A 16,110-nucleotide genomic window follows, 5' to 3' on the forward strand; every position below is an offset into this window, starting at 1 on the left:
AAAAATGTCATAATTATATTCTTAAAAGCTCAGTTTTAATAATTTAATCTAAAAGTGCTGTCAAAGCGATTGATTGCATGTTAGTTAGTCCAGTGTAAGAAATCATAGTTGCAAACTTGAAAGGAAAAAACACTGTTCATGGAAAGCTTTTGTGAATGAGCTGGTTTTCATGCTTGGTACCTGTGAATAGCTGGTATGCCCTGTTTAAAGATACTGGCCACACATCTAGGGGTGGATGTGTTGGTCTTGCTCTGAAATTAGCAACAGAAGCTACAATGACCTCTTCCCCCCCACCCCCGAAAAAGCAGCAAATCAAAAATCGATCAAAAAAATATGTAACATTGACTATTTACGAAACTTTCAATTTCGAAATTCATAGTGCAATGAATAGAAAAAAAAACAAAACCCTTTCATAAAAAGGATATTCTGACACCCACACATGTACATCCGCACACTCGCAGACATTTGCTGAAAGCTCTCTGAAAGTTCTTTTGTAGATCCCAACAATGTGTCCCTTGTTCCCAGCTTATTTATTCCACTTCCATGTAATTTTGAGTAGGACAGGCTAGTGAAAATGCTGAGGAAAAGAGGCACCAGAATGATGGGAAGCCCTATGCTGTCTGGAGGATGTGTCATTCTGGAAATATGTCCATTAACTGCATTTAAATCATGCAAGCCTACAGATTTCAGCAGTCTTGCAGATGTTTGTTATTATGCAATGCATCACGTGTCTCTCTCTCGCCGTAGTTCCAGGCAGATTTTGACATGTTTATTCCTCTCCAACTGCTCTACTGTGGTTTCTCTCTGACGTATCATCTGCTGGCAGGTGTTCAGAAATGTGCTGTATGTGCTTCTGAATTACACAGCCCGGATCACTGTGCAGCAGAGGACCAAGGAACGGGGCACAAACATGAAAGAGGGAAGTGGAGTTTCTCCCATGTGGAAAGTGTTGCTGGTGGGGATGTGCGTGCTGCTGCTCCTGAGCACGGCAGGTTTAGTGTTTCTGCTGTTTCGGCAGAAAGAGTTGGCAGACGAGCTGTTTAGGCTGGAGTCCCAGATGCAGGAGCTGACAGAGAGCTGCAGGCTGCGGGCGGGAATCCTGCCCATCGACCCCGGAGAGGCCCGAGAGTTCAGGAAGCTCCACCGCCGCAGGAGAAACCAGGAAGAAGATCCAATGCAAAGCGAAGATCAGAAGGATATGCTGATGCTCATGACATACTCTATGGTTCCTGTAAGACATCAGCATGCTTGGATGTTTCTGTAGGACTGTGAATACTAATGCTATATGTTGTTTACTCTATTATGACAAAAACTGAGTTATGAATCTCTGAATATATATTATAAAACGGAAGAGAGGGGGAATTTTTTTTCGATTATCTTTATCTTTATAATCTTTAATACGATTATGTGAGGCATCTCCTTGCAATCTAAGAAATCCAGGAGTCTGTTGTAACCATTAACAAATTTATGGTTTTGAGTGCTTCCTGAAAAAGTACTTTGTGCTGTGAAGAGTGACTGCTCCTCCCTCGGCTCCACTTTCTTCCACTACAAAACTGGCATTTCTTCAAAGCCGTGCTACTGTATACTTTGTGAGGGAGCCAGGGGCAGTATCATTGTTTTTATTAACAATTAATCTTCACTTTCAGTTTGTTTCATCTAAAGCCTAAAGATTAAAAGAACAGCAGAGATTTAAGAAGTGAGAAAATTTTAGGGAATTTTAGTTGTTGTTGTTGTTATACTCTAACTGCTTCAGCTCCGTTAATGAGAATGATTCTTTTGCTGGATTTTGGGAATAAACACTGTTAAAGAACCGGTTTTGCTGAACATGGCAAAAGATTAAAATATAGACCTTTAGAAAACACCCTGTCTTTTCTGTGTTAACAGGGCCTAACTAAAATGGCCCTATATGTGGTTAACTTACACCTAAATCAAAACTTTCCTCATGCATGTCTTTTTCTTTATTTCAGGTCAAAACCTTCACAGATATGTGCAGGAGCTCCAAAGGAATTTGTTTAACAGGTGCACATCATAAAAACAGGCATCTCCACTGTTTTCATTTGCGTATTTACTGCCCTTAGTTGTTGTTGTTTTTTAAATATGTGAATTGTTTTTTCCTTTCCAGGCCCACCTGGACCCCCAGGTAAAAACTGAAATTTAAATTTACTGAGTAAATTTACTGAAATTATGCTAAATTCCTACTGCATTACAAAGTGTTTTTGTTCTGTCAGGTATACCTGGTTCACCTGGACTCCCAGGTCCACCGGGGCCAGAGGGGAGACGAGGTAGAAAAGGTGAGAACTTTTATATGTCTAAGAAATCTGAGAACCCATCTCCTCTCCCATTCAGTGAAAAGCTGTATGAAAACAACCAAATTTGCAGAACAGAAGCTTCTCGTGCATTTCAAACAGTCTTTCATTGTTCCTGCTGTGATTGCACAACACGAGCATCCCACTCACTGTCTGCAAGAAACTTGTGTTTAGCTGCCACATAGCTGTTTACTGCAGTGGGATAAGTGTTTGCTGCACTGATTAGCACTGATTAGCCCAAATTATAGTATTTTTGTTGTTTTGAAGCTGAAAATTGCAGTGTGGGCAATGTTTTTTTTTTTTTTTTTTTACTTTTACTCATTCACTGTATCTTTTTACCAACTCTGCATGGCTTAAACTCTAAGATTAATCTGAGATTCTGAAGAAATTTAGGTTTTTGAACTAACATGAAGCTCTTGATGAATACTCAAGGAGCCTGACATCACCTTAACAGACTGTTAACTGTTATTGGTTCCTTTTCCTTCCTTCAACTCTTGAGTCTTTTTGTGATTCAATTCAATTCAATTCAATTCAATTTTATTTATATAGCGCCAAATCACAACAAATGTCGCCTCAAGGCGCTTCATAGATACAGAGAAAAGCCCAACAATCATATGACCCCCTATGAGCAAGCACTTTGGCGACAGTGGGAAGGAAAAACTCCCTTTTAACAGGAAGAAACCTCCGGGAGAACCAGGCTCAGGGAGGGGCGGCCATCTGCTGCGACCGGTTGGGGTGAGAGAAGGAAGACAGGATAAAGACATGCTGTGGAAGAGAGACAGAGATTAATAACAGATACAATTCAATACAGAGAGGTCTGTTAATACATAGTGAGTGAGAAAGGTGACTGGAAAGGAAAAACTCAATGCATCATGGGAATCCCCCGGCAGCCTACATCTATTGCAGCATAACTAAGGGAGGATTCAGGGTCACCTGGTCCAGCCCTAACTATATGCTTTAGCAAAAAGGAAGGTTTTAAGCCTAATCTTAAAAGTAGAGATAGTGTCTGTCTCCTGAATCCAAACTGGAAGCTGGTTCCACAGAAGAGGGGCCTGAAAACTGAAGGCTCTCCCTCCCATTCTACTTTTAAATACTCTAGGAACAACAAGTAGCCCTGCAGAGCGAGAGCGAAGTGCTCTAATAGGGTGATATGGTACTACAAGGTCATTAAGATAAGATGGGGCCTGATTATTTAAGACCTTGTATGTGAGGAGCAGGATTTTGAATTCAATTCTGGATTTAACAGGAAGCCAATGAAGGGAAGCCAAAACAGGAGAAATATGCTCTCTCTTTCTAGTCCCTGTCAGTACTCTTGCTGCAGCATTTTGGATTAACTGAAGGCTTTTCAGTGAGTTTTTTGGACATCCTGATAATAATGAATTGCAGTAGTCTAGCCTGGAAGTAATAAATGCATGAACTAGTTTTTCAGCGTCACTCTGAGACAGGATATTTCTAATTTTAGAGATGTTGCGCAAATGGAAGAACGCAGTCTTACATATTTGTTTAATATGTGCGTTGAAGGACATATCCTGGTCAAAAATGACTCCAAGGTTCCTCACAGTGTTACTGGAGGCCAAGGTAATGCCATCCAGAGTAAGAATCTGGTTAGATACCATATTTCTAAGCTTTTCAGCGCCAAGTACAATGACCTCAGTTTTATCTGAGTTAAGAAGCAGAAAGTTAGTGGCCATCCAGGTCTTTATGTCTTTAAGACATTCCTGCAGTTTAACTAATTGGTGTGTGTTATCTGGCTTCATGGACAGATAGAGCTGGGTGTCATCTGCATAGCAGTGAAAATGTATGCTATGTCTTCTAATGATGCTGCCTAGGGGAAGCATGTATAATGTAAACAGAATTGGTCCTAGCACCGAACCCTGTGGAACTCCATAATTAACCTCAGTGTGTGAAGAGGACTCTCCATTTACATGCACAAATTGGAGTCTATTAGATAGATATGATACAAACCACTGCAGTGCAATACCTGTAATACCTACAGCATGTTCTAATCGCTCTAATAGAATGTTATGGTCAACAGTATCGAATGCTGCACTAAGGTCAAGAAGGACAAGCACAGAGATGAGTCCACTGTCAGAGGCCATAAGAAGATCATTTGTAACCTTCAATAAAGCTGTTTCTGTGCTGTGATGAACTCTGAAACCTGACTGAAACTCTTCAAATAAACCATTCCTCTGCAGATGATCTGTTAGCTGTTTGACAACTACTCTTTCAAGGATTTTTGATATGAAAGGAAGGTTGGAGATTGGCCTATAATTAGCTAAGACTGCTGGGTCTAGAGATGGCTTTTTGAGTAAAGGTTTAACTGCAGCCACCTTGAAGGCCTGTGGTACATAGCCGATTATTAGAGATAGGTTGATCATATATAAGATCGAAGAATTAATCAATGGCAGGACTTCTTTGAGCAGTTTTGTAGGAATGGGGTCTAAAAGACACGTTGATGGTTTGGAGAAAGTAATTATTGAAGTTAACTCAGAAAGATCGATTGGAAAAAAAGAGTCTAACTTAACATCAATGGAACTAAGAGTAGCTGTAGATAATATTACATCTGTGGGATGATTATTGGTAATTTTTTCTCTAATGATAAAAATTTTATTTGTGAAGAAGTTCATGAAGTCATCACTAGTTAACGTTAAAGGGATGGTTGGCTCAACAGAGCTCTGACTTTTTGTCAGCCTGGCTACAGTGCTGAAGAGAAACCTGGGGTTGTTCTTATTTTCTTCAATCAGTGATGAGTAGTAAGCTGTTCTGGCTTTGCGGAGGGCTTTCTTATAAAGCAACAAAACTATTTCTCCAGGCTAAATGATGATCCTCTAAATTTGTGACACGCCATTTCCTCTCCAGATTACGAGTCATCTGCTTTAGGGTACGTGTTTGAGAATTATACCACGGGGTCAGGTACTTCTGATTAGAGACCTTAGTTTTCACTGGAGCTACAGTATCCAGAGTCGTACGTAGTGAGGAGGTGAAATTATTAACAAGATAATCGACCTCTGTTGGGGTAGCGTTCAGATAGCTGCTCTGCTCTGTGTTGGTACAGGGCATTGACGATGATAACAGTGGCTGGATTATATTCTTAAACTTAGTTACAGCGCTTTCAGAAAGACATCTACTTTGATAAAGTCCACTCTCCACTGCTGCGTAATCAATTATTGTAAATGTAAATGTTATCAAGAAATGATCAGACAGGAGAGGGTTTTCAGGAAACACTGTTAAATGTTCAGTTTCTATGCCATATGTTAAAACAAGATCTAGAGTGTGATTAAAGTGGTGGGTGGGTTCTTTTACATTTTGAGAGAAACCAATTGAGTCTAACAACAGATTAAATGCCATGTTGAGGCTGTCATTTTTAGCATCTACATGGATGTTAAAATCACCCACAATAATTATTTTATCTGAGCTCAGAACTAAATTAGATATAAAGTCTGAGAAATCAGACAGAAACTCTGTGTAAGGCCCAGGTGGACGATAGATGATAACAAGTAAGACTGGTTTCTGAGTTTCACAGCTGGGGTGGACAATGTTAAGCATCAGGCTTTCAAATGAATTAAAAGTCTGTCTTGGTCTTTCATTAATTAATAGACTGGTGTGAAAAATTGCTGCCACACCGCCCCCTCGACCTGTGCTTCGAGATTTCTGGTAGTTAGAATGACTCGGGGGTGTTGATTCATTTAAACTAACATAATCATCCTGCTGCAACCAGGTTTCTGTAAGGCAGAGTAAATCAATTTGTTGATCAATTATTAAGTCATGTACTAACAGAGACTTGGAGGAGAGAGACCTAATATTTAATAATCCACATTTCACTGTTTTACTCTTTGGTTCAGATGTGGATACTGTATTGTTCTTTCTTTGTGATTGTTTAAGTTGTTTGTTGCTGGTTTTTAGTTTGTTTTTTGTCTTTTTGGAAGCAGACACAGTCTCTATGGAGATGGGTTTTTGGGGAGGTAGCAGGAGGAGAGAAGCTGCAGAGAGGCGTGTAAGACTGCAACTCTGCTTCCTGGTCCCAACTCTGGATAGTCATGTTTTGAGGGGTTTAATAAATTTGTCGATATTTCTAGAAATGAGAGCTGCTCCATCCAAAGTGGGATGGATGCCATCTCTCCTAACAAGACCAGGTTTCCTCCAGAAGGTTTGCCAATTATCTATGAAGCCCATGATGTGTTATGTGATGTGTTAAACATATGCTAAGTAGGGCTAATCCTTACTTCTCTTTTCTGAACTGAGTAGCTTTTGTCATTTTTCAGGCCTGCTTCCAGAACAAAATAACTGGGTGTGCATCAAAGGTTAATGAGGGTAATCTCTGCCCTGTTTTCAGGGCTACCTGAAAACCCCAGTGTTCTAATTTCCATCAAAAAACACACCATTATTGTGTCTTGTGTCCTGTTTCCCTTCACTCACTCCCAAACCAGTCATGGCAGAGGCTGCCACTCGCCGAGCCTGGCTTCCTGTTAAAAGGTAGTTTTTCTTTTCTTCACATTCTGACACATGTTATAGATCTCATGGTACCATATTCTGTAGATAGCACCAGAGGGCAGACTTACTTCTGCTCCTCACATTTTCAGCATTTCAGTGGGAGACAGAGCCTTCAGATATCATGCTGCTCTCCTTTGAAACCAGCTCCCAGTTTGGGTTTGTGAGGCAGACACCATCTCTACTTTTAAGATTAGTTTTAAAACGGTCATTTTTGATAAAGCCTGTAGTTAGGGCTGAATCAGGTGACCCTGAACCATCACTTAGTTATGCTGCTGCGTCAGAGGAACCTCCCATGATGCATCGAGCACCTTTCCTCTACTCTTCTCTCTTTCACTCCACAGACTTCAAAGGGCCATGAACATTGTATGCCATTACCTCCCTGTGCTTTCAGCAGAGGTCTCTGGCTCTGGAGCTGAATGTTTCTTTTTTTTTTTTTTTTTTTTTTTTTTCCCGCCTGTCCCATTTGGTTCTTTAGCCGTCAGAATTGTTGTCTGAAGACCAACAAGGATACCCAATGGATTTATTTTGCCAAATGGATCATCATGGCATTGCCGTATTGGTCCATTTGATCGACCTTTGTTTTTATTATTTATTTTATTTTCAGTTGTTACAGACGGGACAGACATGAGTGAGGGATAGGAAAGGGAGAAAGAAAGAGGAAGGAAAAGAAAAACAGAAGGGGAGAGGGACAGTGAGAAAAGGGGGGAAGAAAAAATATCTCCGGGATCACCTGTTGAGAGAAAAAGAATAGAAAACAAGCAAAAAAACCCCAAAACAAAGCAACATACTATACACAACACCATCGCATTAATCTAGCTAAGTGTAAACAGCAGTAAATACTAAATATTGAATGTTGTTGTGCAGCACAGACAGCGCACAATGTGCTTTGAAGTAGCAGCCAAGAAAGGTGTGATTTAAGTCTACGAACAGTGAACACCCATGTGCACACCTGTGTGGATCGGCGCGCTTGTATTCAAATGGTTTCCCCATGTAATGGTCTGCTAGAGGATGTAGAGAGCCATAGCCCCGTCCCCCAGGGCATGAAGCAGGCATGGAGGAGATCCAGGCCCCAGACATCCAGAGGCCCCAGAGTGCAAGAGCCCAAGGAGGACCACCGGAGGGGCATCCGTGCCACCTTCATGGGAAGGGCTGAGGATCCCCAGACGAGGGGTCACCCAGTAGCCACCGGGCAGAAGCTAGAGGGGGCTGCACCGGCGTGCCCGCCGGCTCCGCCGGCAGCCAGCTGTGCCAGAGTGAACCGAGCCTCAGGCACAGAGGCCGGAGGCCCGAGGGCCCCCCGCGCCCCGGAAGAGGCCTGACCGAGCAGCAGGCGCCAGGCCCCGCCAAGTAGCCACCGGGAGTGAGCTGGCACATGACCTGAGCGCCCAGCCCCGGACACCAAGAACCAACAATGCACCGACCCCTGAGGGCATCAGTCACCGGCAGGGAGTGTGGTGAGGGGAGATAGGCCCCCACACTTTGGAGGGCCTGGGAGTTCCCAGAGAGGTGGAGTCTAAGACCCGACCTGACATATAGACACAGACAAACAGGCACACACAGACACAGACATGCATTCCCACCCTCATGCACACATATACAAACACTCAGCACTCACCCAACGTAGGAATAAACCCGGACATGTAAATGGACATGTACACACAATCACACTCCCCAAACATACTCTATACCCCGGGTCCAGGTATCCTCACCCCCAGAGATGGAAACGGCACCCAGACCCAAGAGATGTTACCCTTCCCTCCGGGGTGGAGGCAAGCAGACCGCCCCAGGCTCCGCGGCAGCAGGGAGGCCAATCGGACAGCCAGCATCTCTTCCCAGCCCCCCCGCCCCGATGGCTAGCAGAGAACGGGGGTGTGTTAAGACCCCATTTGCTGAATGTTTCTGACTCAGCCAACCTCCTTCGTTTTAATTGTCTCCTTGACCTATTTTCTCCTCTCTCCCTTTAACCCAACCAGTCAAGGCTGATGGGTGCTCTCCATAAGTGTGGCCCAGGCTGATCTTTCTTCATGTTAAAGTCACTCACCTCATATTTATGCATCCAGTGATATTTATGAAAGTGGCAATAACTGATAACAGCTTTTTTGGCTGGTAACATTCAAAATGAATATAAAATCAGAGCCCCCACCCACCCACCCACCCACCACGTGAACTCTTAGCCTTACAGTGTAAAAATACTCTGAGATGATTTACGTTTTGACTTTTCACTATGTAAATATAATTGGTTTAATCTTAAAGAGTCTATATTAGCAGTATTGTTAATTTGGTCTGTTTTGCACATCATATTTTTAATAATCTGTGTACATAAAGGTCTTCCTGGTCCACCTGGTCCACCCTGCTCCACCTGTTGTTCCAGCAGTGACATGAAAAACAAGATTACTGGAGGAAGTAGTCATCAGATTTACGCATGGAGAGGTAGGAATAATGCCACAATAAGCCAGTGGACCAAGGATTGCAAACATGATATGAAAAGCTGTGTGATTTAAAAAAAAAACAGTGTTGGCTGACCTGAAGAGTGTTCAGTTGCATTTGTTCACTGTATATTCGATTTCAGTAGTAGTTAAAAATCACCTGTTTATCCACTATGATATTAAGCAGTGTAACATTCACAGTTCTAGTGGTTTTACCACAAAGTTAAATCTTTTCACGTCTCTCCTCACAAATCAGACTAGTCAAAGGCATGATTAATGCCAATATTTTAAAAGCACAGAAGCCATTCTCCTACAGAAACAAGATTTAAGACTGTTATTTAGATTTTAATTTAAACTCTTTGATTGTCTGGATTTGTCTCCATTTTATTTAGTCTCTTAGTTTCAGTCATGTTGATCTTAAAGATAAGTTCCCAACACACTGGTCATAGAGGTGTCCATTAGCCTGATCGACAACTGTCCATCCATTCATCCATCTTCTGATTGTTTAGAGTTAGAGTTGGGTTAGAGTAAGAGTCATCACTGATGATGACTTAGACCTCACAGGGTTAAAATTAGTAGCTAATAAAATAACACGTTGCAAAGTATATATGTATGTCTGTATGGGTAGATGTTATGGATGGTGTGTGCTTCGTAACTGCTCTAAGATAAGGGTAGCAATTTATGTCTCTTTTTTTCTTCTTCACAGAATCACAGACACCACGTCCAGCTGATAACACAACTAATGTTTTGAATGTTAGTGGCACAAATATAAAATTAGGTTAGTTACCACTCTGAGCGATAAGAAGTCTTGTTTGGCAGACTAATATTTGACTAAGAAAGAGCATCAAACTCAACATCTTTTATTTCCTAGATTTTGGTTCTTTTTATCCAAACCACAGCCAAGACGCCTTCAACAATACCAAAGAAGAAAATGTCACAGAGGTCCCAGCAGGCGAGAGGTCCCAATCATCAGCAGGTGAGAAGTGCTGAACTTTAACAACAGTGAGCGCAGCCACTATCATTTGTTTTTTGTGTCACAACTGAAAATGCTGCAGAATTGTAAATGTCTCCTTTTCCCTCCAGGCCTGCTGAGTGTAGTCTTAGGCATCAACAGTGACTCCTTCAGAAATGTTACTGTTACTACAGTGGAAAGTGGTAAGAAAATGTCTGCTGTGTTTGCTATCAGTATTGCCACATCACTTCAGAACACAAATAAAAATGGTTGAATAATTGCATTTCCCACTCAGTTAAACCTCAAATGTGATCTTTTATGCTTATTTCCATTTTGGCTCAAAAGGATTTGAAACTTTGGCCACATATACAGTATAATAGTGTATCTGGATTCATATAAAACATTTATGGTTATGCTGATCATTTTTCTTTTCTGCAGACTGGATATCACCTCACCCAGATTACCAAAGTGACAACCTGACTGAAATCGATCCAGAAAATGTTACAGAAGCACCAATGAATTTATTAGCAGGTTAATATTGGTACTCATTCATTGTACACACAAATCTTATTTCACACTATACTCATTGTACTGGATTTCCTCTTTGATTCCACAGTGACATAAAGATCGCTTGCTGTTTGTAATAAACCAGAAAGTTTCTTCTACGATTATGATAAATTGTGTGTCCAATTATCCAGTGGCATCTTCTACGTTCCTTCTGCAGAATCACCAACAGAACATCCAGCTGAAAACCTCATAGATGCTTTGACTGTCTCTGACTCTGAGAAACCGGACAATAAGACAGAATCAGGTAAATGATCAAAAAAACGAAATTTGAATATATGAAAAATGTATTTAAACCCCACAGTTTAACCCCCCCCCCCCCCCCCCCCCCCCCCCCCAAAACAAAAAAAAACATTCTAGATCGCTCATCGTTTTATGAAGATTACAGCTACAGCACAGCAATTCTTACAAACCCTGAAGTCATCACAGAGGCAGCAGGAAAATTAACAGGTATTAAACTCTAAAACATCCTCTTTCGGTCACTTTAGAAGTGCTTTCACTGTATAGACCCCAGGGATGCAGATCTAAACAGTGCTGCATTTAAGGGCAGCAGAACTGTCAGTGAACAACAGTAAAAACTGGTGTGTTTTAAAAATGCTCCTGTTGTGAGTGTACGGGCTCATAATTGGTTTGATTAGTTTTACTGGCTGCAGATACATTACTCATTCACAATCATTCACAAGCTGACGTTACAACTGACTAACAGACTGTGTACTAATATCTTTTAGACGTCTTTGAATACTTACCTTAGTTCTATAGTATTATATTATCATTTCATATTTTTTATCCATACTTATTTTACTTCATTTGCTTTTAGATTGTTTTTTAACACTTGTTTTTAATCCTAATGTGATCATACTGTATTCTATGTTATTGAGCTCTATTTATTTAAGCTAATTAATCATGTCTGCAGTGTTTAACTTGATTTTGAATGAGAAACTGTTTAAAATACTTGCAGCAGAGTATGAATTTGAGCTCCAAATTGAAGCAATTAACTATTCGAATATATAATTTTTCTAATGTGTGGACCGACTTCTCTTTCTTACTGAAGAATCACCAACAGATCGTCCAGCTGCAAACACCAGAGGAGGTATGAACATTTGTAACCCTTCTGACACAAAAATCCAACACAACAAATTCACCAGGACTGATTAATGACAACATTTTAATTCCTCTAGACACAAAACCATTTATGCACAACTTTAATGATACCAACACTGAAAATGTTACAAATGGACCAGTACAATTATTACCAGGTAATAAATCTTGTGCTTTGAATTATTAACTGCATGTCCTCCTCTTGTTGTGCTTGGTATGCAAAGAAGACGTGTTGAACTTTGTTGTCTTCTTTTCACTGCTCCACCTGATGCAGATATAAACAGTGACTCCTCTAATGGCAGCGAAACCTTCATTAAAGCAACTCTGAAAACTGGTAAATTCAAGCTGTTTAAAGTTCAGCGATGTTTTATGTTTCTGTAGTAAATGTTTTGGGGTGGTAAGAGCTTTATCTCTTAAACATCATTAATTATGAAAATATATAGTTTAGGCTTTTTATTTTTTTTTTATCTCATGAACAGTGAGATTTAACCAGGAGTGAGAAACCAATTTTTATATATTACTTGTATACAAATCTAATGTGTGCAGCAGAAATTGTAGTTACATCTTGTTTTTCTTCCTGAAGAATCACCAACAGCGTATCCTCTTCAGAAAACCACCACAGATGCTTTGAATGTCTCTGAATCTGAGAAACATCTGAGCATGAAAGTGAAAACTGGTAAATCAACCAAGACTGCAAAGGCAAACATAAGTTTGAATATATTAAAAAACAAAATTCAACCTAAATCTTATTTTTTAAAATCATAGAACAAGTAACATTTGCTGACAATGAAAGCCAGGGGACCTTGAATGACACAGAAAGTACAGTAATGCTGTTAACAGGTATGAAATCATTGCTTTGGATTATGAAATATCCTATTTTACTTTGGTTATTATTCATAAAACATTCTTGAACTTTATCATTTCACTCTAATCTTGAATAAATATCCAAAATGATACCCGAGCTGCTGACAAAATCAGGAGCTATGCTGACTCAAGGTTCAATATTTAGTTAAACCTTAAATAGCTTAACTTTTTACATTTAGTGACAGGAAGCTCAAGCTTATAAGGACTGGTTGATTCGAGTTGGTGTGCCAGCTCTTCTAGTAAAGGTTTTCTTTCTTTTTGTAGAATCACCAACAGAACATTCACCAGAAAAATCCAGAGGTGCTTTGAATGTTTCTGACTCGGAGAAACTTTCAGAGGCAACAACAGAACTTGGTAAACCTCAGATGAGACAAACCTTAGTTTGACTACATGAAGAGAATATGCTAAAGCCATTTTTTTCTTTAAATTTCCCAGAGTCCTTAAATTTTGATCAAAATGACAGCCAGGGCTCCTGGAATGATACAGACACTGCAAATGTCACAGAGGGGCCAGTAAGAGTATTAATAGGTAGGAAATCATCTGCTTTGAATGGTTAAGTTACTTCTTTCATAATAAAAGTTCTGAATGTGGTTCCAATTTCACTCTGCAGCCCCCCATGATGCCAACATAAAGAGTGATACATTTAATGGCAGGAGAACCATAATTAAAACAAGCACAATAACAGGTAAAAAAAACTGCCATACTGTATCTGATTCTGGTTATACTGTTTATATGTGTACTAACTCACTTGTATCTTTGTATCTGCAGTAACACCAACACCACATCCAGCTGAAAACACCAGAGATGCTTTTACTGTTCCTGGTTCTAAAAAGGATGCAGATAAAACAATAGAACCTGGTAAAACACTAGAAATAAACTGAAGTCTAATTATATGAAAAAAGAGAAAAAAACAAGAGAGTAAGCACTACTTTGTTTTCTAGAGCTAAAAGCAGCTGATAAAGATGTTGCCTTCAATGTTGCTAAACAAAATGCTACAGAGGCATCAGTGACACTATTTATAGGTAAGACTAACACTCTCGTTATGAACGTTACTCTCATAGCGTTATTTATTTATATGGAATATTTCATCCTATTTTTATTGGAGTCTTGATTTTTGCTGGAACATTTGGATGGTATGGTTAAAATTTTACGTAAACACCATGTGACAGCATGGATCTTTTGGCCACTAAGTACAAGTTAAACATCATTAAAGACCATGGCCTACCCGCGTATTATGACCACAGTGAATGGCTGCTTCTAGCAAACTGGTTAATTGACATGACTCAAATGGGCTCCACATTCACCAGAACTCAATCCAATGGAGCACCTCTGGGATATGTTGGGTGGGAGGTTCACATTATGGATATGCAGCTGACAAATTTGCAGCAACTGTGTGTTGCTATTATATCAATATGGACCAAAATGAGTGTTGTTTACAACACCTTGTTGAATCTATACCAAAAAAATCAAAGGTGTGAAGGAAAAAGAGGCCCAACCTGGTGCCAGTAGGGTGTGCTTAATATGGTGTTTTTTAAACTATAACATCTTTGGAATCTCTATACACTCTTTCATTTTTCAATTTAAAGGTTCACTTTCAGAAGAACTGGATAAAAACAGAGACACTTTCAATAACAGTGGAAACGTCAACGATAAACCCATGACAACTGGTGAGGAATGGCCACGTGTCCCATATTTGACCTCAATACTGACACTTCACTTTGTTGCAAGGCTCAATAAAAAATAGTATTGATAATTTATAGTCACCTCACACAAAAATACAAAGTAATGATCACTTGCTATGACTCAAACATCATTAATATTTACATTAAAAATGATCTTTCTTTTTTTTCAGATTCTTCAAATAAGCTCTGGTCTGATAATAAGATCAGTGTGACCACTGGTGACAAATCAACAGAAAGTGGTTAGAGACTTGCTAAATTAAGCTTCAAATCATGCCATTATCTAATTATCTTCTACTGTATAGTTTACTGAAATACAAAAGTGTGTGTGTGTGTCTTTGTTTTTGTTTAGAGTGTATTATTAAAAACATAAAATGCTCAGAGAAGCCCACTGAAATGGAAAGCACCTATGGAGCCTGGATGTCAGACGCGTCACAGCTGGATGAAGATCAGTACTGGCTGGCCGATCATTTTTCAGGTGACTTACACAACATCCATGAATTCTCACTTCATAACAGACTTTTGAGAGTTATTTGATTGGATTTAACGCGAGAACTTTTTGTCACCAGGTCGACATTTGTGGGAATATCAGGACCTTTCAACATTGCAAAACACTAAAAACACTATAGACACCAAGAGGTTCTACCAGGGGTGTGGCCATGTTGTTTATAAAGGATCATTTTACTACCACAACGGCGGAAAAAACAGACTTATAAAGTAAGTGCTGCACCATCTGCGCCTGTCTTGAGGTGTTTGATGCCTGCAACATTTATTTAATGGTCAATATTTTAAATTTTTACAGATTTGGTTTGAAAACGAAGAGAACACAGATTCTGACCATGCCAGACACCAAATATCACAACCTGACTTATCTTTTTCGAAACTCAAAGACATATTTCAAGTTTGCTGTGGATGAAAGTGGACTGTGGGTCATCTTTGCCTCAAACGCAGATGACAGCACACTGGTCGCAAAGCTCGACGATGACACATTCTCTATAGAGTCTGTCATAAACACCACCTACCCGACAGCTAAAGCAGGAAATGCTTTCATTGTGTGTGGGGTGCTGTATTTTACAGATGACAAAGACAGAAGGGTGACATATGCCTATGATTTAAAGAAAGAGAGTCCTGTGGATGCAGGTTTTGACATAAGATCAGGTAATGGAATCTTGGCTATGCTGTCGTACTATCCCAACAAAAAGCTTTTGTACGTGTGGGACAACAAAAGTGTGAATACCTGCAGAGTTAAATTCAAAAAGACCTAAAAATAAATAATCAAACTCTATGACATCATGCAGTTGGATTAACAAAGCATTGTATGATTTAGTTTTGTCACAATATACAGGTAAATAATTGCGCAATTTTTCTTGTTGTGTGCTTTTCAGTTTAATTTGTTTGTAAAAAACAACCAAAAACCAAAGACGAATAGTATTCATAGCAACGTATATTTTTGTATTTTTCTGTAGACAGACTTCTGTACTGAAAGTCTTATAATCTGGTCAAATAAAAGGTGTGTGAGACCTCTTTAATAATAATCAGGTTCTGCTGTGTCAACATAATATTTAGCATTTTTCACTTCTCTCGAGAGCCTGCCTTAATGAGTATGTGGATGTGATAAAGCTATCTGAATACATGATGGTGGTGTACAGGTGGTGGTGGACGGCAGAAGCTCACAAGCCAAGTTTTGTCCAGGAGCCTTAAGAGATGACACACTGGAACAGCTTTTACAG

General features: G+C 39.8%; 1 protein-coding gene across 3 annotated transcripts; it reads left to right on the forward strand.

Annotated features, from left to right (window-relative positions):
* The first annotated feature begins 31 nt into the window (after positions 1-31).
* On the forward strand, positions 32-15,915 carry LOC146515370 (uncharacterized). Of its 3 annotated transcripts, XM_085166345.1 has the most exons (26): positions 47-1,231; positions 1,968-2,019; positions 2,123-2,140; positions 2,229-2,291; positions 9,123-9,227; positions 9,930-10,001; positions 10,095-10,199; positions 10,307-10,378; positions 10,614-10,706; positions 10,900-10,986; positions 11,100-11,189; positions 11,791-11,829; positions 11,918-11,995; positions 12,112-12,171; positions 12,421-12,513; positions 12,603-12,677; positions 12,966-13,055; positions 13,137-13,229; positions 13,312-13,386; positions 13,470-13,559; positions 13,643-13,723; positions 14,288-14,368; positions 14,554-14,622; positions 14,733-14,858; positions 14,950-15,097; positions 15,183-15,915. In XM_085166345.1, exons 1-26 carry the CDS (start codon positions 911-913, stop codon positions 15,643-15,645), a joined length of 2,739 nt encoding a protein of 912 aa, XP_085022471.1. In that variant the 5' UTR covers positions 47-910; the 3' UTR covers positions 15,646-15,915. The 3 variants fall into 3 exon arrangements, with proteins under 3 accessions (XP_085022474.1, XP_085022473.1, XP_085022471.1); XM_085166348.1 differs by lacking the exon at positions 11,100-11,189 and having other exon boundaries at positions 32-1,231; XM_085166347.1 differs by lacking the exon at positions 11,918-11,995 and having other exon boundaries at positions 38-1,231.
* Positions 15,916-16,110: the final 195 nt, after the last annotated feature.

The sequence above is a fragment of the Neolamprologus multifasciatus genome, chromosome 7 (assembly GCF_963576455.1).
Source record: "Neolamprologus multifasciatus chromosome 7, fNeoMul1.2, whole genome shotgun sequence".
In the NCBI taxonomy this organism is placed as follows: Eukaryota; Metazoa; Chordata; class Actinopteri; order Cichliformes; family Cichlidae; genus Neolamprologus; species Neolamprologus multifasciatus.

Coding starts and splice junctions, on each gene's coding strand:
- LOC146515370 (XM_085166345.1), top strand. CDS start 911: ATGAAAGAGGGAAGTGGAGTTTCTCCCATGTGGAAAGTGTTGCTGGTG. Junction 9,228..9,929: donor TCAGATTTACGCATGGAGAG/GTAGGAATAATG, acceptor TCTTCTTCACAG/AATCACAGACACCACGTCCA. Junction 13,387..13,469: donor TAAAACAAGCACAATAACAG/GTAAAAAAAACT, acceptor TTGTATCTGCAG/TAACACCAACACCACATCCA.